This window comes from Eleutherodactylus coqui, chromosome 10 (genome assembly GCF_035609145.1).
Source record: "Eleutherodactylus coqui strain aEleCoq1 chromosome 10, aEleCoq1.hap1, whole genome shotgun sequence".
NCBI lineage: Eukaryota > Metazoa > Chordata > Amphibia > Anura > Eleutherodactylidae > Eleutherodactylus > Eleutherodactylus coqui.
In genome coordinates this window covers 140978716-140993361 of record NC_089846.1, presented here as the reverse complement: position 1 = coordinate 140993361, position 14646 = coordinate 140978716, and the positions used below count along the sequence as shown (strand labels likewise).

The window sequence follows — 14646 nt, the reverse complement described above, 5'->3', positions numbered from 1 at the left end:
CGGAGTCTCCAAGCAACTGTAAGCTCCTCCTACTTGTGAACAGGATCCTATAGCGTGTGAGAGGCGTGGTTTGAAATGCCCTTCAATATACGTCCATCTATAACCATAAGTTGCGCCATGTCCGCCATGCTTATTAAGGGCAATGAATGTCGCATATACTTTGGCAAAGACTAGGCACCGCTCCTCTGCACAGTACAATAGTATCCAATCCGACCTCCCACTTCATGTTTTTATCTTTTTTCCGTTGGTTCTGCTGTAGCGCTTTCCCTTCTCCAAAATGGCGGCAACGACTTTATAGACGTTGCGTCGTGACGTTGAAGGCCGACGTGATGACGTTGCGGTGCGGCATGTGTTGTCTTGCAGTTGCCGATTCATTGCGGAGATGGCGGTGAACGGGGGAGAAGTTGCCGGTCTGAGACAAGTTGCTTCCATGTACGAACAGCTGAAAGCGGAGTGGAACAAGAAGAGTCCGAACCTGAGCAAGTGCGGGGATGTGCTGGGCAAGCTGAAGGTGAGGGGGCTGAGCAGGACAAAGACCCCCAGCATGTGGGGAGGGGCTTACAGCTCTGCAGGTTATAGGGGGTCCCAGCCTGCAGCCCCCTGAACACTGAGAGCTTACATACAGAGTCTGCAGGAGTCGGAGGGGTCCGGGTCAGCGGGGAGTCCGTCCGGGTCTGCAGGCGTATCGCTCATCCGGTGTGGACAGGCGGTTGTGCTCTGCGGCGCCCGCCTGCTCACCGCCTGCTTACCGTCTGCTTACCGCCAGTGGAGGCGGGTTATTTTGTCTTCGATGCAACCCGGATGTAAAAACACGCATTCGCACCAAACACGCATTACACGTGCGCTAATAGTGAAGCGGTTCTCATGGCTCAAAGCCGCGTCCGCCTGTGTGACTGAGCCCCGGGGCGGATTACGCCATGGAAGGTTACGCCCGGACTGCCCGCCAAACTCTGTGGTGTTCTGGTTCAGTTTTTGCGTACGGATTTAGCCCTGTTAGTTGGCAAAATCCACAAGCAGCGTTACTAATGCGAATGTGCGGAAACGAGGAACGGGCCACCGAGCCGCAAAATAATAACGCATTGGAAAGTCTTCATGCCAGTTGTGCCCGCTGCTGGGGTAAATCCGGGTGCAGGTCTGCTGTCTGAGCGCCCGCGGCTCCTCCGCGGCGCGCTCACATCTCGGGTTGCCCTTTCTCCCCTTCCATGGTTTGGAGTGAAAAACCTTCTTCCCCACTGATTATAATGGGTTAAAAAAAATAAATAGAAGCCCTTTGTTCGGCCGCGTTGTGTTTCCGGATGGCGGTGCGCGCGGCGGCGCTATGGGACCCCTTTTTTAATTTAAAGTAAAATGCAACTTTTAAACTTTTCACTCTTTATCGCATCGCACAAAAACGCGGTTTGCACACGATGCAACGTTGACAGTAGCACATGTTACAAAGTCGGGTGATTTTGTAGCGTCACATTCAACTTTGTAGCGCTACAAAATCGCGGTATTGCTGCGAGAAAATCTCTGCGATATCATACAGTGCGGCGATGCGGTGTCGCCCGTGTGAAGGAGGCCTAAATGTGTTGCCTCTTCCTCCCACGGACACTCAGGAATAAGGCCTCCTTCATACGGGCGACACCACATCGCTGCACCGTGCAATATCGCTGCGATTTTTCTCGCAGCAACGGCTTGATTTTTGTAGCGCTCCAAAGTCGCATATGACGCTACAAAATCACGCGACTCTGTAGCATCACGTGCGAGGATTTTCGGGGGGGGGGGGGGGGGGGGGCTTGAAATATAAGCCCTACCCGAAAATAAGCTATAACTAAAGGAGAAAAAAAAAAGTATACATCACCTCTTCCACGCTGTCTGGGGCGCCGCTGCATCTTCTTCTTCATCTTCTGGCCGGGGGTTGAAAAATCCCCGGCTGCTGGAAGCGCTGGCTGTGATTGGCTGACCCTTATCCAATCACAACCAGTGCTCGAAGAATGGCTGTGATTGCTTCAATCACTGCCATTCATCAAGCACTTGCTGTGATTGGATAAGGGTCAGCCAATCACAGCCAGCGCTTCCAGGAGGCGGGGATTTTTGAATCCCCGGCCAAAAGAGAAAAAGATCAGTGCTGGGACCCGAGGAGAAGATGCTACCGGGCTGACAGCGTGGGAGAGGGGATGTATGTGTTTTGTTTTTTCTTACCTCCGGTAGTTAGGGCTTAGATTATAGCTGTGACAGTAGCATCTGCTACTGTCAAAGTTGCATCATGTGCAAACCGCGTTTTCATGCGATGCAACAGAGAGGAAAGCTCCATAGAGAAACATGGGCTACAGAACCTCGCGTGTCGCGGGCAGATCGCCGGAGCTGCCAGGTTTGTGTGTTGGGTTGTAGCATGCTGCAAACATCTCATGTGTGAAGGAACCCAGAGGACACCACGGGCTTCACATACATGCGATTCGTAGCATCATAGCAACGCTACAAAATCACGCGACTTTGTCACCCGTGTGAAGGAGACCTAATTACACTGACTTCTGAGATTCTTGTGTCTTAGTTCTGTTTCTTCAGTCCGCTCCGGTCTTGTGTCTTGGTTCTGTTCCTTTGCTCCGCTCCGGTCTTGTGTCTTGGTTCTGTTCCTTTGCTCCGCTCCGGTCTTGTGTCTTGGTTCTGTTCCTTTGCTCCGCTCCGGTCTTGTGTCTTGGTTCTGTTCCTTTGCTCCGCTCCGGTCTTGTGTTCGGCATCAGAGGCATCTGGATAAACAGAACTAAACCCAGGAATCTCCATACTGAGTCTCGGGCCCCCTGTCCACGGCCGAGGCAGGATATCGCTAGCGGGGGAGGGGGGGGGAGCGCTGACGGGTCACCAAGGTGACTGCGGAGAATTGTGGCAGTCGCAGCATGCCGCGATGTAAATCACTATGATCCTCCTTTCATGGACGCCGGCGCTACGCTTTCCATAGCAACATTATGGAAGGCTTCGCAGAGAGTGATCCGCAGGCGATCATCACCCAAGGGTCATCGCCCGCGAACAGGCAACCTTAAAAATACAAAACCTATCTGTATGTTTTTGTTCTGACCTCTCCTGGTCGGGGATTCGGCACGGTGCGTCTTTTAATATTTTTGCATATAAAAAACAATAAGCCCGCCTTCACGTGTGAGAAAATCGCACATTTTTTGAGCAATGCAAGAATTATGAAACCAATGATTTTCAATGGTTTCCTTCACATTTGCAATCTTGCAAGAAAAAAAATCACGGCGCGCCCTATCTTTCTGCTTTTTTTAAATCTCCCATGTTCCCCATGGAGCCTCCTTTTTATCACATCGCAAAGCACTAACTTGCAATCTTCGGGTTTTTTTTAATCATTAGGAAGACCTATTGACTTTCGCGATAAAATTGCCGCAAAATCACTTGATAAAAAGGCGAGTGGCAGCCATGTTTTTGCGAGGAAAAGGTTGTTCTCATGCTCAAAAATCGCGGGAGAAAAATCGCAACTTTTTTTTTTTTTTTGCTGCAGCTTTCACACAACAATATGGCAGTCGCCAGTGTGAAGGGGCCCCAAAGCTGTGAGTGTATTTCGAGTCCTGCAGGCGTCACTGAAAATCAAGATTGTCATGGAAAAATCTCTTTAAAAAACCTGCATGATCCGGACGTCGCTTACTGCTGATCCAGATCGGTGGGGCTCCTCCCTTTCCTCCTCCCCCTCCCGCCTATCAGGTGATCACCAGGTTCACTGTCAGTGTGGACAGTTCTGGATGGCGCTCAACATTGTGGCCCCCGGTTGATACAGCAGGCACAACTGCCATTGAATTCAGTGAGCTGTGCTGAAGCACCAAACTGGGCCACTGCAACACGGACGGCGCTATCTGCCCCCAGCGCAGTCCGCACTAACAGTGAACCTGGTGATCAGCAGGCAGACCCTCTGGTGATCAACCATTGACAACCTATGGACTGGAGATCTCCTTTAAGAGCATTGTATGAAACGGTGGTCCTAGTAAATGTGCACCAGTGTCTCCTAGGGGGCAGCGCTTCAGCCACCGACACCCTCCTGTGGGACCGGATGAAACATTGGTTGCTCACTGTTCTGGAGCTTGTGTTATGGCAGCGTGTCGTGCCTTCTGTGGACGCCATCTGATCCTGCCTGGTGGCGATCATCATAAAGGGTTAATGATTATGGACAGACCTTCATCCCCCTCCACCCTAGCGTACATGAACTCGCTGCTGACCTCTAACCTTCACGGCTTCCTATTAAAGTATATAAATCTCTGCAGCCCGAACACTAGAACTAAAGTGTCCGGGGCGCCCGTCTAACCTGCGGTGTTGATGTGACTCTGGACCTCGCCGTTAGGGTGAACGTTCTCCATGTTTTGGTCTTGATTAGTCATTACTTGCTGTACATTGTAATTAAAGCATACCGGTACGTGCCGTCCCGGACCTGGCGCTCCCAGCAATGTCCGGGGCAATGGAGCTTAATTACCCCGGCCCCTGCCTCGGCCCCTCTGATGCAGCGTTAAAGGGGTATTCCCATCAATGTCCTATTGCTCAGGTATGCGGGCACTTTAAGAGCTGTTGAGGAGTCTGACCTCCGGGAGCATATATCTAGATTACTGCCCAAATCCACACCATTCGCAACCTGATTGGTTATTTGGGTTGGCTCATGTAGAAGGGGGGAGTAAAAGGCGAATATGCCCCCCGGGAACCCCACAGTTTCTGAGAGCCCAGTGGCTGGCGATGTACTGCTGCCCCCTCTCAGCGCCCCGATCACCCGCTGGTCAGGGAATTGCAGCACAGCATCATCATAGTAGTTGTATCCAGCCGAGGCCAAACTGATACAATGTAACAAACGTTCACAACAGGAGAGATTTGTGCTACTACTGGTGTATTTCACTTGGTGTTTGATACATTGCAGCAAACACTCAGCTGTGATAAGTATTAGGTCTGCACTGGTTTTCGGCTTCTAGATGTGAACAAGCTTGTTCCTATTCACCGACAGCAAACGGACTTTCAAAAAATGTTGCTGAAGTTGTACTCGGAGGGCTCCTTCACACCAGCGATCGCTGCAAGAACATCACGGCAAAATCACTTCTTTTTTTTTTCCTTCCTGCAACTTCTGAGCGTTGGCGCTGCTTTTTCTTGTAAAAACATGGCTGCCGCTCGCAATTTTTACTCGCGTGTTTTGTTTTTTTAAGTGCGAAAGTTAATAGGGATTTTCTAGTGTTAAAATCGAATTGCATGAAAGTCACAAGTTCCTGTTTTGCGATGCGATAAAAAGAAGGCTTCATAAGGAAACGTGGGAGTTGGAAAAAAAAACGCAGAAAGATAGGACGTGGGGTGTGTGTATATATATGTGTGTATATATATATATATATATATATATATATATATATATATATATAAATGTGTGTCTGTGTGCGTGTATATATATAATGTGTGTGTGTGTATGTACACATATATATAATTTATTCTTGCAGCATTGCATCAGTGGAAACATTGCAAATGTGAAGGAAACCATTGACAATCACTTGTTTTATAGTTCTGTTACTCGCATCGCGCAATTTTCTCGCCAGTGTGGAAAGGACGGAAAAAACCTCAGGATCCATTCAAAGCGTCTTTTTCATTTTTCGCCAATGTGTGACGTTTCAGATGAGCGTTCACCTTGCGCAAGGATAAGCTAAAGAGGAGCTCTCTGGATGGATGCTGCAGTGTCTGCGGACGGTCTGCCTCTTCATGCTATTGCATTCAATACATCCATGTTGTCCATTTGTAATCTATTGATGGGCCATCCTTAGGATATAGCCATTAGTAGTAGACTGGCAGGGGTTTGCCGCCATGGACTCCTGATCAGCTGGTCACCGAGCTGGTGTGCTCATACACTTCTGCAAGAAGTAAACCGCTCTGTTCTAACTGCAGAGGTCATTGCAATGCCTGCAATACCAAGACTGACCACTGCAGTGGGAACAGCTGTCTACTTCCTGCAGGAGCACACTGAACAGGTGAACAGCTGATTGGCGGAGTGTCATGGGCAGCAGCCCCCCTGCTGATCTACTGATGGCCTATTGTACTGATTGGTTGTGAACTACCCCTTCTAAATCCAGGTTCACTGAATTCAGGAAGTATGACCCCAAAGCTATTAGAAAGTGGTAGGACTCTGTGATTCCAGGGTTTAGACAACTGCCACTGATGCCACCGCCATGATGTGTCATGCTCTGTCTCTTCTCTTCTTACAGTTGGCCCTTTTGGAGCAGAATTTCTTGCCCACCACCGATACCAAACTGACCAAGCAGCAACTTATTTTAGCAAGTAAGTGGAATACGTGAAGGGGAGCGGTTCCTGATGAAATGTTGCATTATTCCACAGTTTAAATGGGCTGAGAAGTCAGAAAATGTCATCGTTTTGGGGGTGGTCTCACTGCTGAGAACCCCACTGATCCAAAGAACAGGAGTCCCGTGTTCCCCCACTTCTCCTCACTGCGAGCTTTCTGCCCCCCACACCGTCAGGAGGAGATCTAATGGCGCAGTGGTCGTGTGTGTGTTGCCGTTTGCTCATTTGCATTGGGATTGGCAGAGATGGCTGAGCACTTGTATTCAGTATTTTCATCAGCCCCATTGTAATGAATGGAGTGGCGGCCGCACATGCACGGTCATTGCTGCGGGTGGATGCAGAGAGCACACAGTGACAGAAGAGGGGTGCATAGGATCCCCAATCCTGGGATCGGTGGGGGTCTTGGCTATGTGCCATCTCTACCAAGAACACTTTTACCGCTATGGAAAGGTGATAAGTGTTTTCTGTTACACCTTGTAGAGGGGTTGTCTGCTTTGGACAGTCCCTACTTGTTACAAGGGTCCCTTGAAAATATCAAAAAGTGTCACCCTGCTTGGATCCCCACTGACAGCTGTATTCTGGGAGGAAGTCTGGCAGTAAGTGTTCGACTTCCTTGCAGCACCTCCACAGGAGAGATGGAGCATTGCACAGAGCTCATTATGTTACTCCATATGGGCCAGTGATGCAGAGCTGATGGAAATCTGTCTTGTCTGCACGGCTGCAGTTTAATACAAGCTTCCACTACTTGTGTCCATATTTGCATCCATTGGAGGTGCCAGCAGTGCGGACTAGAATCCTGAAGAAGGTCCATACATCCCAATACTCCGCTCTGAGGGGAGCTGATCAGAAACAAGAGGGCACAACATGCAGCTGCGCGCTGCTCCCACTCTCTGGGTGAACCGTGAAGGGGTCTCGGCACGTGGACGATTTGTATTTTTTTTGAATTCTCACCTGTTTCTTAAGATGTTCTCCTGTTGCACATGAATGGTGAGCGTGGCTCCTGTAAAGCGCCCCACGGAGGTCACTAGATCCCCCTTCACGTCCCGGCCCTCCTCCAGCGATGTTCCTTACAGCAGACTTCAGCTGCAGTCCTCCCAGCCATTACTATTACTGCATTAGACTCCGTTCCCTCTAGCTTTATGGCAGACCTGCAGCCGCTGTGCCGGGTGGCCTTTTAAAGGGATCCCAGCAAATAGTGATGTATAGATATACAATGGAGTTTGTACATTTTCCATCTGGGTCCCGATACGTATGACTGCAGGCTGCACTGCTGCTGACAAGTATACAGATGGAGACTTGCTGATGTGCGGCCTCATACAGATGATTGTGGATCGCTCTTCACTGCTAACCATTACCTGTTCTGTGTTCAGGAGACGTCTTGGAGATCGGTGCCCAGTGGAGCATCCTGAAGAAAGACATCCCATCGTTTGAAAGATACATGGCGCAGCTGAAATGTTATTACTTCGACTATAAGTAAGATTACACTTCTGGTTTACTTCATCTGTCAGGATCTGTGCATAGACTTCAAGGAGCAAAATTATATATATATAATCTCTAGTATCGCAGTTAATGTTGGGGCTTCACTGCACTCCTGATGTGTAATGCTAGGAACTTGTATGTATGGAAAGCAGCATGAAAACTGATCTAAAGGGAACCTGCCAGCAGTTTGTTTTCCCCTGTGAACCAATAGCATTCTGAGTACGAAGCATCTTCTTTCCAACGCTGTACGTGTTACGGCTGCCGCCAAAGGCATACCTGCGTTTTGTAACTTCTCCTGCGTGGCACGTAAATGATGTGTAGGCGGCCAGATCGTCTCTGCGAGCTCCATGTAGAGCTGGAAATTCCACCCCACTGGCCGCCTCGGACATGGAAGCCTCCAATACGTCATCCACTTGTTTTTCCGAAATCCCACACCTGTACCCCGAGCTCGATGCTGGTGCATGCACAGAAGAGCGTTTATCTGCACATGCACTGGTATCCAAGCTCGGGGTGCCGGCATGGGATTTCAGAGAGATGCATGGATGATGTATTAGGCGGCATCCATGTCCGAGAATGCAGGAGTTCGGGTTTTACATGGAGCCCCTTCCCTTCCCTTCCTACTGTAGTGCGAATGATGCATTAGCACTTTGCGGCAATCAATCTGGCATGAACTATCCCACCTCCCGTCCTTTTCCCACCTCCCTAATTGATTTTAACCTTCAGATCTGCAGTGCATCCGCAATTGTATTTGTGAACGCACTGCGGATCGTCCGCACCCATAGACTTCTATTGAGCTCGTCCGCACCCATAGACTTCTATTGAGCTCGTCCGCACGGAATCCGCTGTTTGCGTTATGGATGCCAGTGCTTCCCTATGGGCACTTTGAATTGAGCATCTTCACTGGGCCTGAGCCTGTCGCTAGCACCTTGCCTGGAGAGGTGATGGTTTAACGTACAGTTACATCCTGTGTGTTCCGGGTTCGTATGGAGGGGAGCAGGAGCCGATCCCGCTCCATACAGTGTGGGTGCCGGCTGTTTCTCATGGCTGACACCTGCCAGCAAAAGCTGCAGTCAGCGTGAACGCTGATTATGGCTGTTAACCCTGTAAATGCTGCTGTCGGTTAAGCCAGTAGCATTTTAAATGCCCTGTTCGGTTTCCTGGCCCCCGAATGGCACCCCAGCGATGACAACAGAGGGTGGTATTTGGTTGCCATGGCAATCTGGGGCCTTCTGAAAGCCTCCAGTGCTGCTATGCCTGTGGAGTGGCTTAACATAATGCCGATCGCAGTGTAACGCAAGTCCAAGTCCCCCGTGGGAACTGAAAAAAATGGAATGTTTAGGAAGTTAAGAAAAGCCTATTTAGTATCGCTGAGTCTGTAAAGTCCCATCCTTTAAAATAATGCATCAATTAGCTGCACAGCGGAAAAAATCCACAATGCCAGAATTTTTTTTTTTTCTTGTTTGGTCATGCGGTCTTCAAGAAAAAAATGTAATAAGCGATCAAAAAGTCGTATGTATTCCACAATGCTGCAACAGAAAATGTAGACCGTCCCACTGAGCGTTACTAAAAAAGGGATTTATTTTTCCCATTTCACTCCATTTGTATGATACATTACATCCGTAAAAACGGAGAAAGAAAAAGGGCCGCGTCTTTAAGGGGTTAAATGGGCAGCAGGGGAACTTGATTGAATTCCAGATGGGTCAGGAAACGAGCAGAGAGAATAATGCTTTAGGGCTCATTCACACAAGCCTCTTTGTGTATGTAATAGTCGGTGACGAGAACCCATAGAGTTCAGCAGGTTCATTCACATTAGCATTTTTTTTACGTGATGTGTAATCGCATGGAAAAATCCGCACCGTCACATGACCCATTTGTGCACATTTGCACACCCCACAAGGCCCCTGTTGAAAGCAATGCGCATGTGTAAATGCGCCGACGTATGCAGAAAATGAATGTGGTTTTTTTGCACACATGCATGTGGGAGAGAGGTGCGGCTTCCCTAATTCCCGGGGGGTGGGCTGCGTCTGGCCATGCGCTTCCCCTGCTGTACTGGAAACGGTAGTGTTGCATGCCGGTCTCTTGATTAAATGGACAACAGGGGAGCAGCTCAGCATTCGGGCCCGGACTCTCCCTATGATGTCTGTATTCGGATATTCAGATGTCTGGTTTAACCCTTCGCTGATGTATGATGCATTACTGACCGTGATCCACTTCTGTATGTGATAAGTGGCCGCATACGTTCTCCGTATCGTCGCACTGTATATCTGATGACCTCTTCAGTCTGGTCCCTTCTCGTTGCAGGGAAGAGCTCCCTGAATCGGCCTACAAGCACCAACTGCTGGGCCTGAACCTCCTCTTCCTCCTGTCGCAGAACAGAGTGGCCGAGTTTCACACGGAGCTGGAGCGGTTACCTGCCAAGGATATCCAGGCGAACGTCTACATAAAGCACCCGGTGTCTCTAGAGCAGGTAGGTGTCCGCAGTCGCCCATACATGATGCCAAGGGGCTCATCCATGACTCTTACCCGCTCTGTTCCTGTATTGCAGTACCTGATGGAGGGCAGCTATAACAAGGTGTTTCTGGCCAAGGGGAACATTCCTGCAGAAAGTTATACCTTCTTCATTGACATCCTGCTAGACACAATAAGGTCAGTGTCCTGCTCTGCTCCCTGCATCATCCTCCTTACTGCTTCTTAGGGCTCCTTCAGACTGGCGTGGGCGATAACTGGTCGGGAGTCACAACCCGATATCACCCTCGCCATCCATATGAAACCCCCATGGATGCAAGGTGGTTTCGTGTGACCATGGCTGGCCATCACTTTGGGGATGAAGGGAATCCCCACCACGGCTATCAGAGGATCGCAGAGTTCTCCCACTGCTGCTGCCACCGCCTCCATTCAGAAAGGTGGGGCTGCAGTGCAAAATCTCACAGCTATATCAGCGATGAGGTCTTCCGCCACCAAGCAAAGTCTTATGGTGTCTTTATACAGGCCAAGACTTGGGCTGATGTAAAGAGCGCCTATCATCGGTTGACACTCATGTCGTGTTTCTTGCAGATGAAGTCACTAGTACAATCGTCCGTCCCCGTAGCCCGGCTGTACAGTTCCCTATTTACATGGGGAGATGTAATGCTGATCAGCCACAGAAGGAGTGTTTGCTTGTTCGCAGGGTGAATGTTTGTCCCGCCCAGTTGTTGGGTGAATGAGCATTCAGAGGAATTCTCAGGCCTATTTAAGAAAAGAAAACATTTAACCCTTTTAGGACCAGTCATCTTAAAGGGGTTGTCTCCTAAGACCCAAGCTCTTCAAGAATGCGGCACCTTGGGTGAAGAGCTCATAGCCCAGGCTCATGCTTCCGGCAAACGGCTTATTTTCCAAGGGGAAGCCGCAGCTGGCCAGACGTTTCCTGTAGGGGAAATGAAGTATTACATGACTACCAGACTGTAATACAAGGTTGGCACACATTGCACCAGAATGGGAGCTGCTTGTATAGCGCAGCTCTCTGTTCGGGACTTCCTCTATGACCTAAACAGGGGACCATGCTATGTGACATTTATATTCCCTAAGGCCTCCTTCACACGGGCGACAAAGTCACGTGATTTTGTCGCGTTGCTCCACATTTTATGTATGTGAAGCCCGTGCTTTCCTATGGGTTCCGTCACACATGCGATATTTTGTAGCCTGCAACAACCCGACACACAAAGCTCGCAGGTCCGGCGATATGCCCATGACTCGTGAGGTTTTGTAGCCCATGTCTTCCTATGGAGCCTTCCTCTATGTTGCATTGCATGAAAATGTGATTTTCGTGTGGTGCAATGCAACTTTGACAGTAGGAAATCCTACTATCTAAGCCCTAATGGCAGTATAATCTTAGTTTTTCACATAGAAGTGGTCATCTCGGCGCGTCTCTTCTTCCTGGGTCCCGGGCACTATTCTCCTTCATCTCTTCTGGACGGGGATTCAAAAATCCCCGCCTCCTGGAAGCGCTGCCTCTGATTAGCTGACGCTTAGCCAATCACAGCCAGCACTCAGTGAACCAATCACAGCCATTCATTGAGTGCTGGCTCTGATTGGCTAAGCATCAGCCAATCACAGCCAGCGCTTCCAGGTGAGGATTTTTCAATCCCTGGCCAGAAGAGATGAAAAACAGTGCTGGGGATCAGGAAGAAGCTGCACCAGTCCCCGGACAGTGCTTCTAAGGTGATGTATAATTTAAAAAATTAATTAATTCTGCAGCTCGGGTTTATTTTCGGGGTAGGGCCTCCTCTTCCCCCCCCCCCCCCCCCCCCCCCTCCATCTTGTAGCACCACATGCGACTCTGTAGTGCTACAAAATATTGGTATTACTGCAAGAAACCCCAGCAAAATCACACAGACCAGCGATACAATATTGCTGCGTGTCGCCCATGTGAACGGGGCTTTATAGGGCATGTGAATGGGTTGTGATCTTGGCACAGTCACTTTTTTTTTTTTAAAAGGGGTATTCCCATCTTGGGAATCCTGTGTGCTGTAGACAGGAAAGTAAAGCCCTCACCAGTGCCATGTCTGTTGCAAAAAGGCCGTAGTTGTCTGTAAAAGTGTTCACTACTCATTGCTAAAGGAACCCACCACCTCTGCTATGGAGTGTGGATGGCTGGCACATGTGCAGTGATGTGATCGGTGGCCTGGGTATCTGGGGGGGGGGGGGAGGCTGGCTGTTAATTGCATAACAATTAAAGAGATGGCCATCTGAAAGTGGCCTAATGGATAGACCAGCGATGATCAGTGATGTAATTTATGTGCCTCTTGCAGGGATGAGATTGCAGGTTGCATTGAGAAGGCCTATGAGAAGATCCTGTTCAATGAAGCCACCAGGATATTATTCTTCAATACTCCAAAGAAGATGACAGACTATGCAAAGAAGGTAAGTACGCCCGCTGTAAGCGTACAGGTGGGCCAGGGATCCAGGACTGTGCCACTGGATCAAGTAGGAAGCCCAAAGACTTATTCACCTGGGCATTTTCTTCACACTCCTATAGGAATGGGACACATTGGGACCGAGATGTACGTAAGGGGATGTTTACACAAATTCTGCTGCATTTCCACACCCAAAACAGTCAAACTCCACACCGTGGATACTGCACTCCCCTCTCAAGTCTTCAGCTGTCGGCTCTCCCCAGTACCCAGCAGCTTATGGTTTGCAAGCACCACTGGGCAGGTGACTCCACTTCTGCATCGCCTGACCAGCGGCACTGCCCTTATTACAGGCCATTGGGTGAAGGGGAGCGCCGTGTCTTCTGATATGGACATGCAGCAGATTTCAAGTCAAAATCCACAAGCCACCTGGGACAGAGGGGTGAGGGTAACCACTTCCCCCACCAATGCCATGCACACACGAGCCAAAAGTCAGCACTTAATTTTTTTATTTTTTTTTATGTAAACCATAGCTGACAAATACAGTAACGGCTGTGCCTCAGCTCATACACACTGAGCATCTGAATAAGTCTATACTAACCACATAAAAATATATTGTGATCACAGCATGTGGGCCCATCCGCTCATGGTTAGTAACTGTATGCAGCTGCTCAGTGTATGAGTGAGGCATGCGTGTTTTGTTCCTATCCTGAGGATGTCAGTGCTACAAGGGGTTAAATGCCTAAAATACCCCTTTAATTCAACACTTCCTGATTCTGAGCTCTGATTTTGCAGAAAAGCGTGAGAATTTTAAAACCGTGCCTCTTTTTGTTGTCTCTACAGCGCGGTTGGGTATTGGGCCCAAATAACTACTACAGTTTCAGCAGCCAGCAGCAGAATCCGGAGGAGGCCACGATTCCTTCCACAGAATTAGCTAAACAAGTGATTGAATACGCCCGCCAGCTGGAAATGATTGTATAAATGACGGAAGTTGTCCCAGCCAACTTCCCACTTGTGTTCTTTCCTGGTCTGCTGATCGCTCACCATCCTCACTATCTCGTTATTTTATAGATCGGGGGCTGGGGATATTTTGTAAGAAGATGTATTATTAAATGACGCCCTTCTCTGGTTTTATGGAGCAACTTCACTTTGTAACAACTTTTTCTTTTTGGAATGGAAGAAGTCTTTTTGACATCCTGTTACGATAACTGAAGTTTTGTTGCTTCTATTAATGTTTTTGAAGCAAAGGTTTATAGATCTGTGGGTTTAATGGGGGTTGTCACAACTGCTTCTCGGAGGTAAGCTCTCTAAGTGATCAGCTGGTAGAAGAGCAGGCTATGGGCAGCAATAGATCTGGTAATGGAGGTGGGTCCAAAACTGGCACCGCCTGATGGCGTGTATGAGTCTGCATCGTGGGGAAAACCCTCTGGGTAAAAACCTACATTCTTGGGTCTTTTAATCCCTGCCAACCTTGATCTCCAGTGTTGGGCTGCCATACTGGCCCAGAGCGACACTTCAGAAGTGCATTTATGACTAGCATTTGATTTTTACCACCCTGGTCTGATCAGAATTATCAGCCCTTCTTCATAGCAGAATGGGGGTGGAGGGTATCATGGCAGAAAAGACGGCCTCTTGGTCTGTATTTAAATTGACATGGAAAAGGTAATTTGTCTAAACTGACTTGTACTTAAACTGTGAGTGACAAATAAAAGCTGATCTCTTGAGACGTTGCAACATGTTATTGAATGGGGTACTTTTAAAGAGGTGTTCTGGGCATATGCTATTGATGAGCTGGGCTCCACCGCTCGGGTGCCCGCTATCAGTGCCACACTGTGTATGTTGGCTCTGACAGAGTGCACGATCAGCTGATTGGGACCCCAGCCAATCAATTACTGATCATCTGTCCTGAGGATCGGTCATCAATAGTATTTGCCTGAAAAATCCCTTTAATTTGATGGCTTTGTTGGTAAACATCAGATGTTAA

The 14646-nt window shown here is 48.9% G+C and overlaps 1 protein-coding gene across 1 annotated transcript; it reads left to right on the top strand.

The window, feature by feature from the left end:
- The first annotated feature begins 328 nt into the window (after positions 1 to 328).
- Positions 329 to 14386, top strand: PSMD8 (proteasome 26S subunit, non-ATPase 8). The gene is made up of 7 exons (XM_066581971.1): positions 329 to 511; positions 6201 to 6273; positions 7665 to 7767; positions 10075 to 10240; positions 10319 to 10419; positions 12561 to 12672; positions 13506 to 14386. The coding sequence occupies exons 1-7, from the start codon at positions 383 to 385 to the stop codon at positions 13641 to 13643; spliced, it is 822 nt and encodes a 273-aa protein (XP_066438068.1). The 5' UTR covers positions 329 to 382; the 3' UTR covers positions 13644 to 14386.
- Positions 14387 to 14646: the final 260 nt, after the last annotated feature.

Bases quoted from the DNA above. Each gene is read 5' to 3' on its own strand.
- PSMD8 (XM_066581971.1), top strand. From the start codon at position 383: ATGGCGGTGAACGGGGGAGAAGTTGCCGGTCTGAGACAAGTTGCTTCC. The intron at 512-6,200 runs GTGAGGGGGCTG...CTCTTCTTACAG, and splicing joins ATGTGCTGGGCAAGCTGAAG to TTGGCCCTTTTGGAGCAGAA. The intron at 6,274-7,664 runs GTAAGTGGAATA...TTCTGTGTTCAG, and splicing joins GCAGCAACTTATTTTAGCAA to GAGACGTCTTGGAGATCGGT.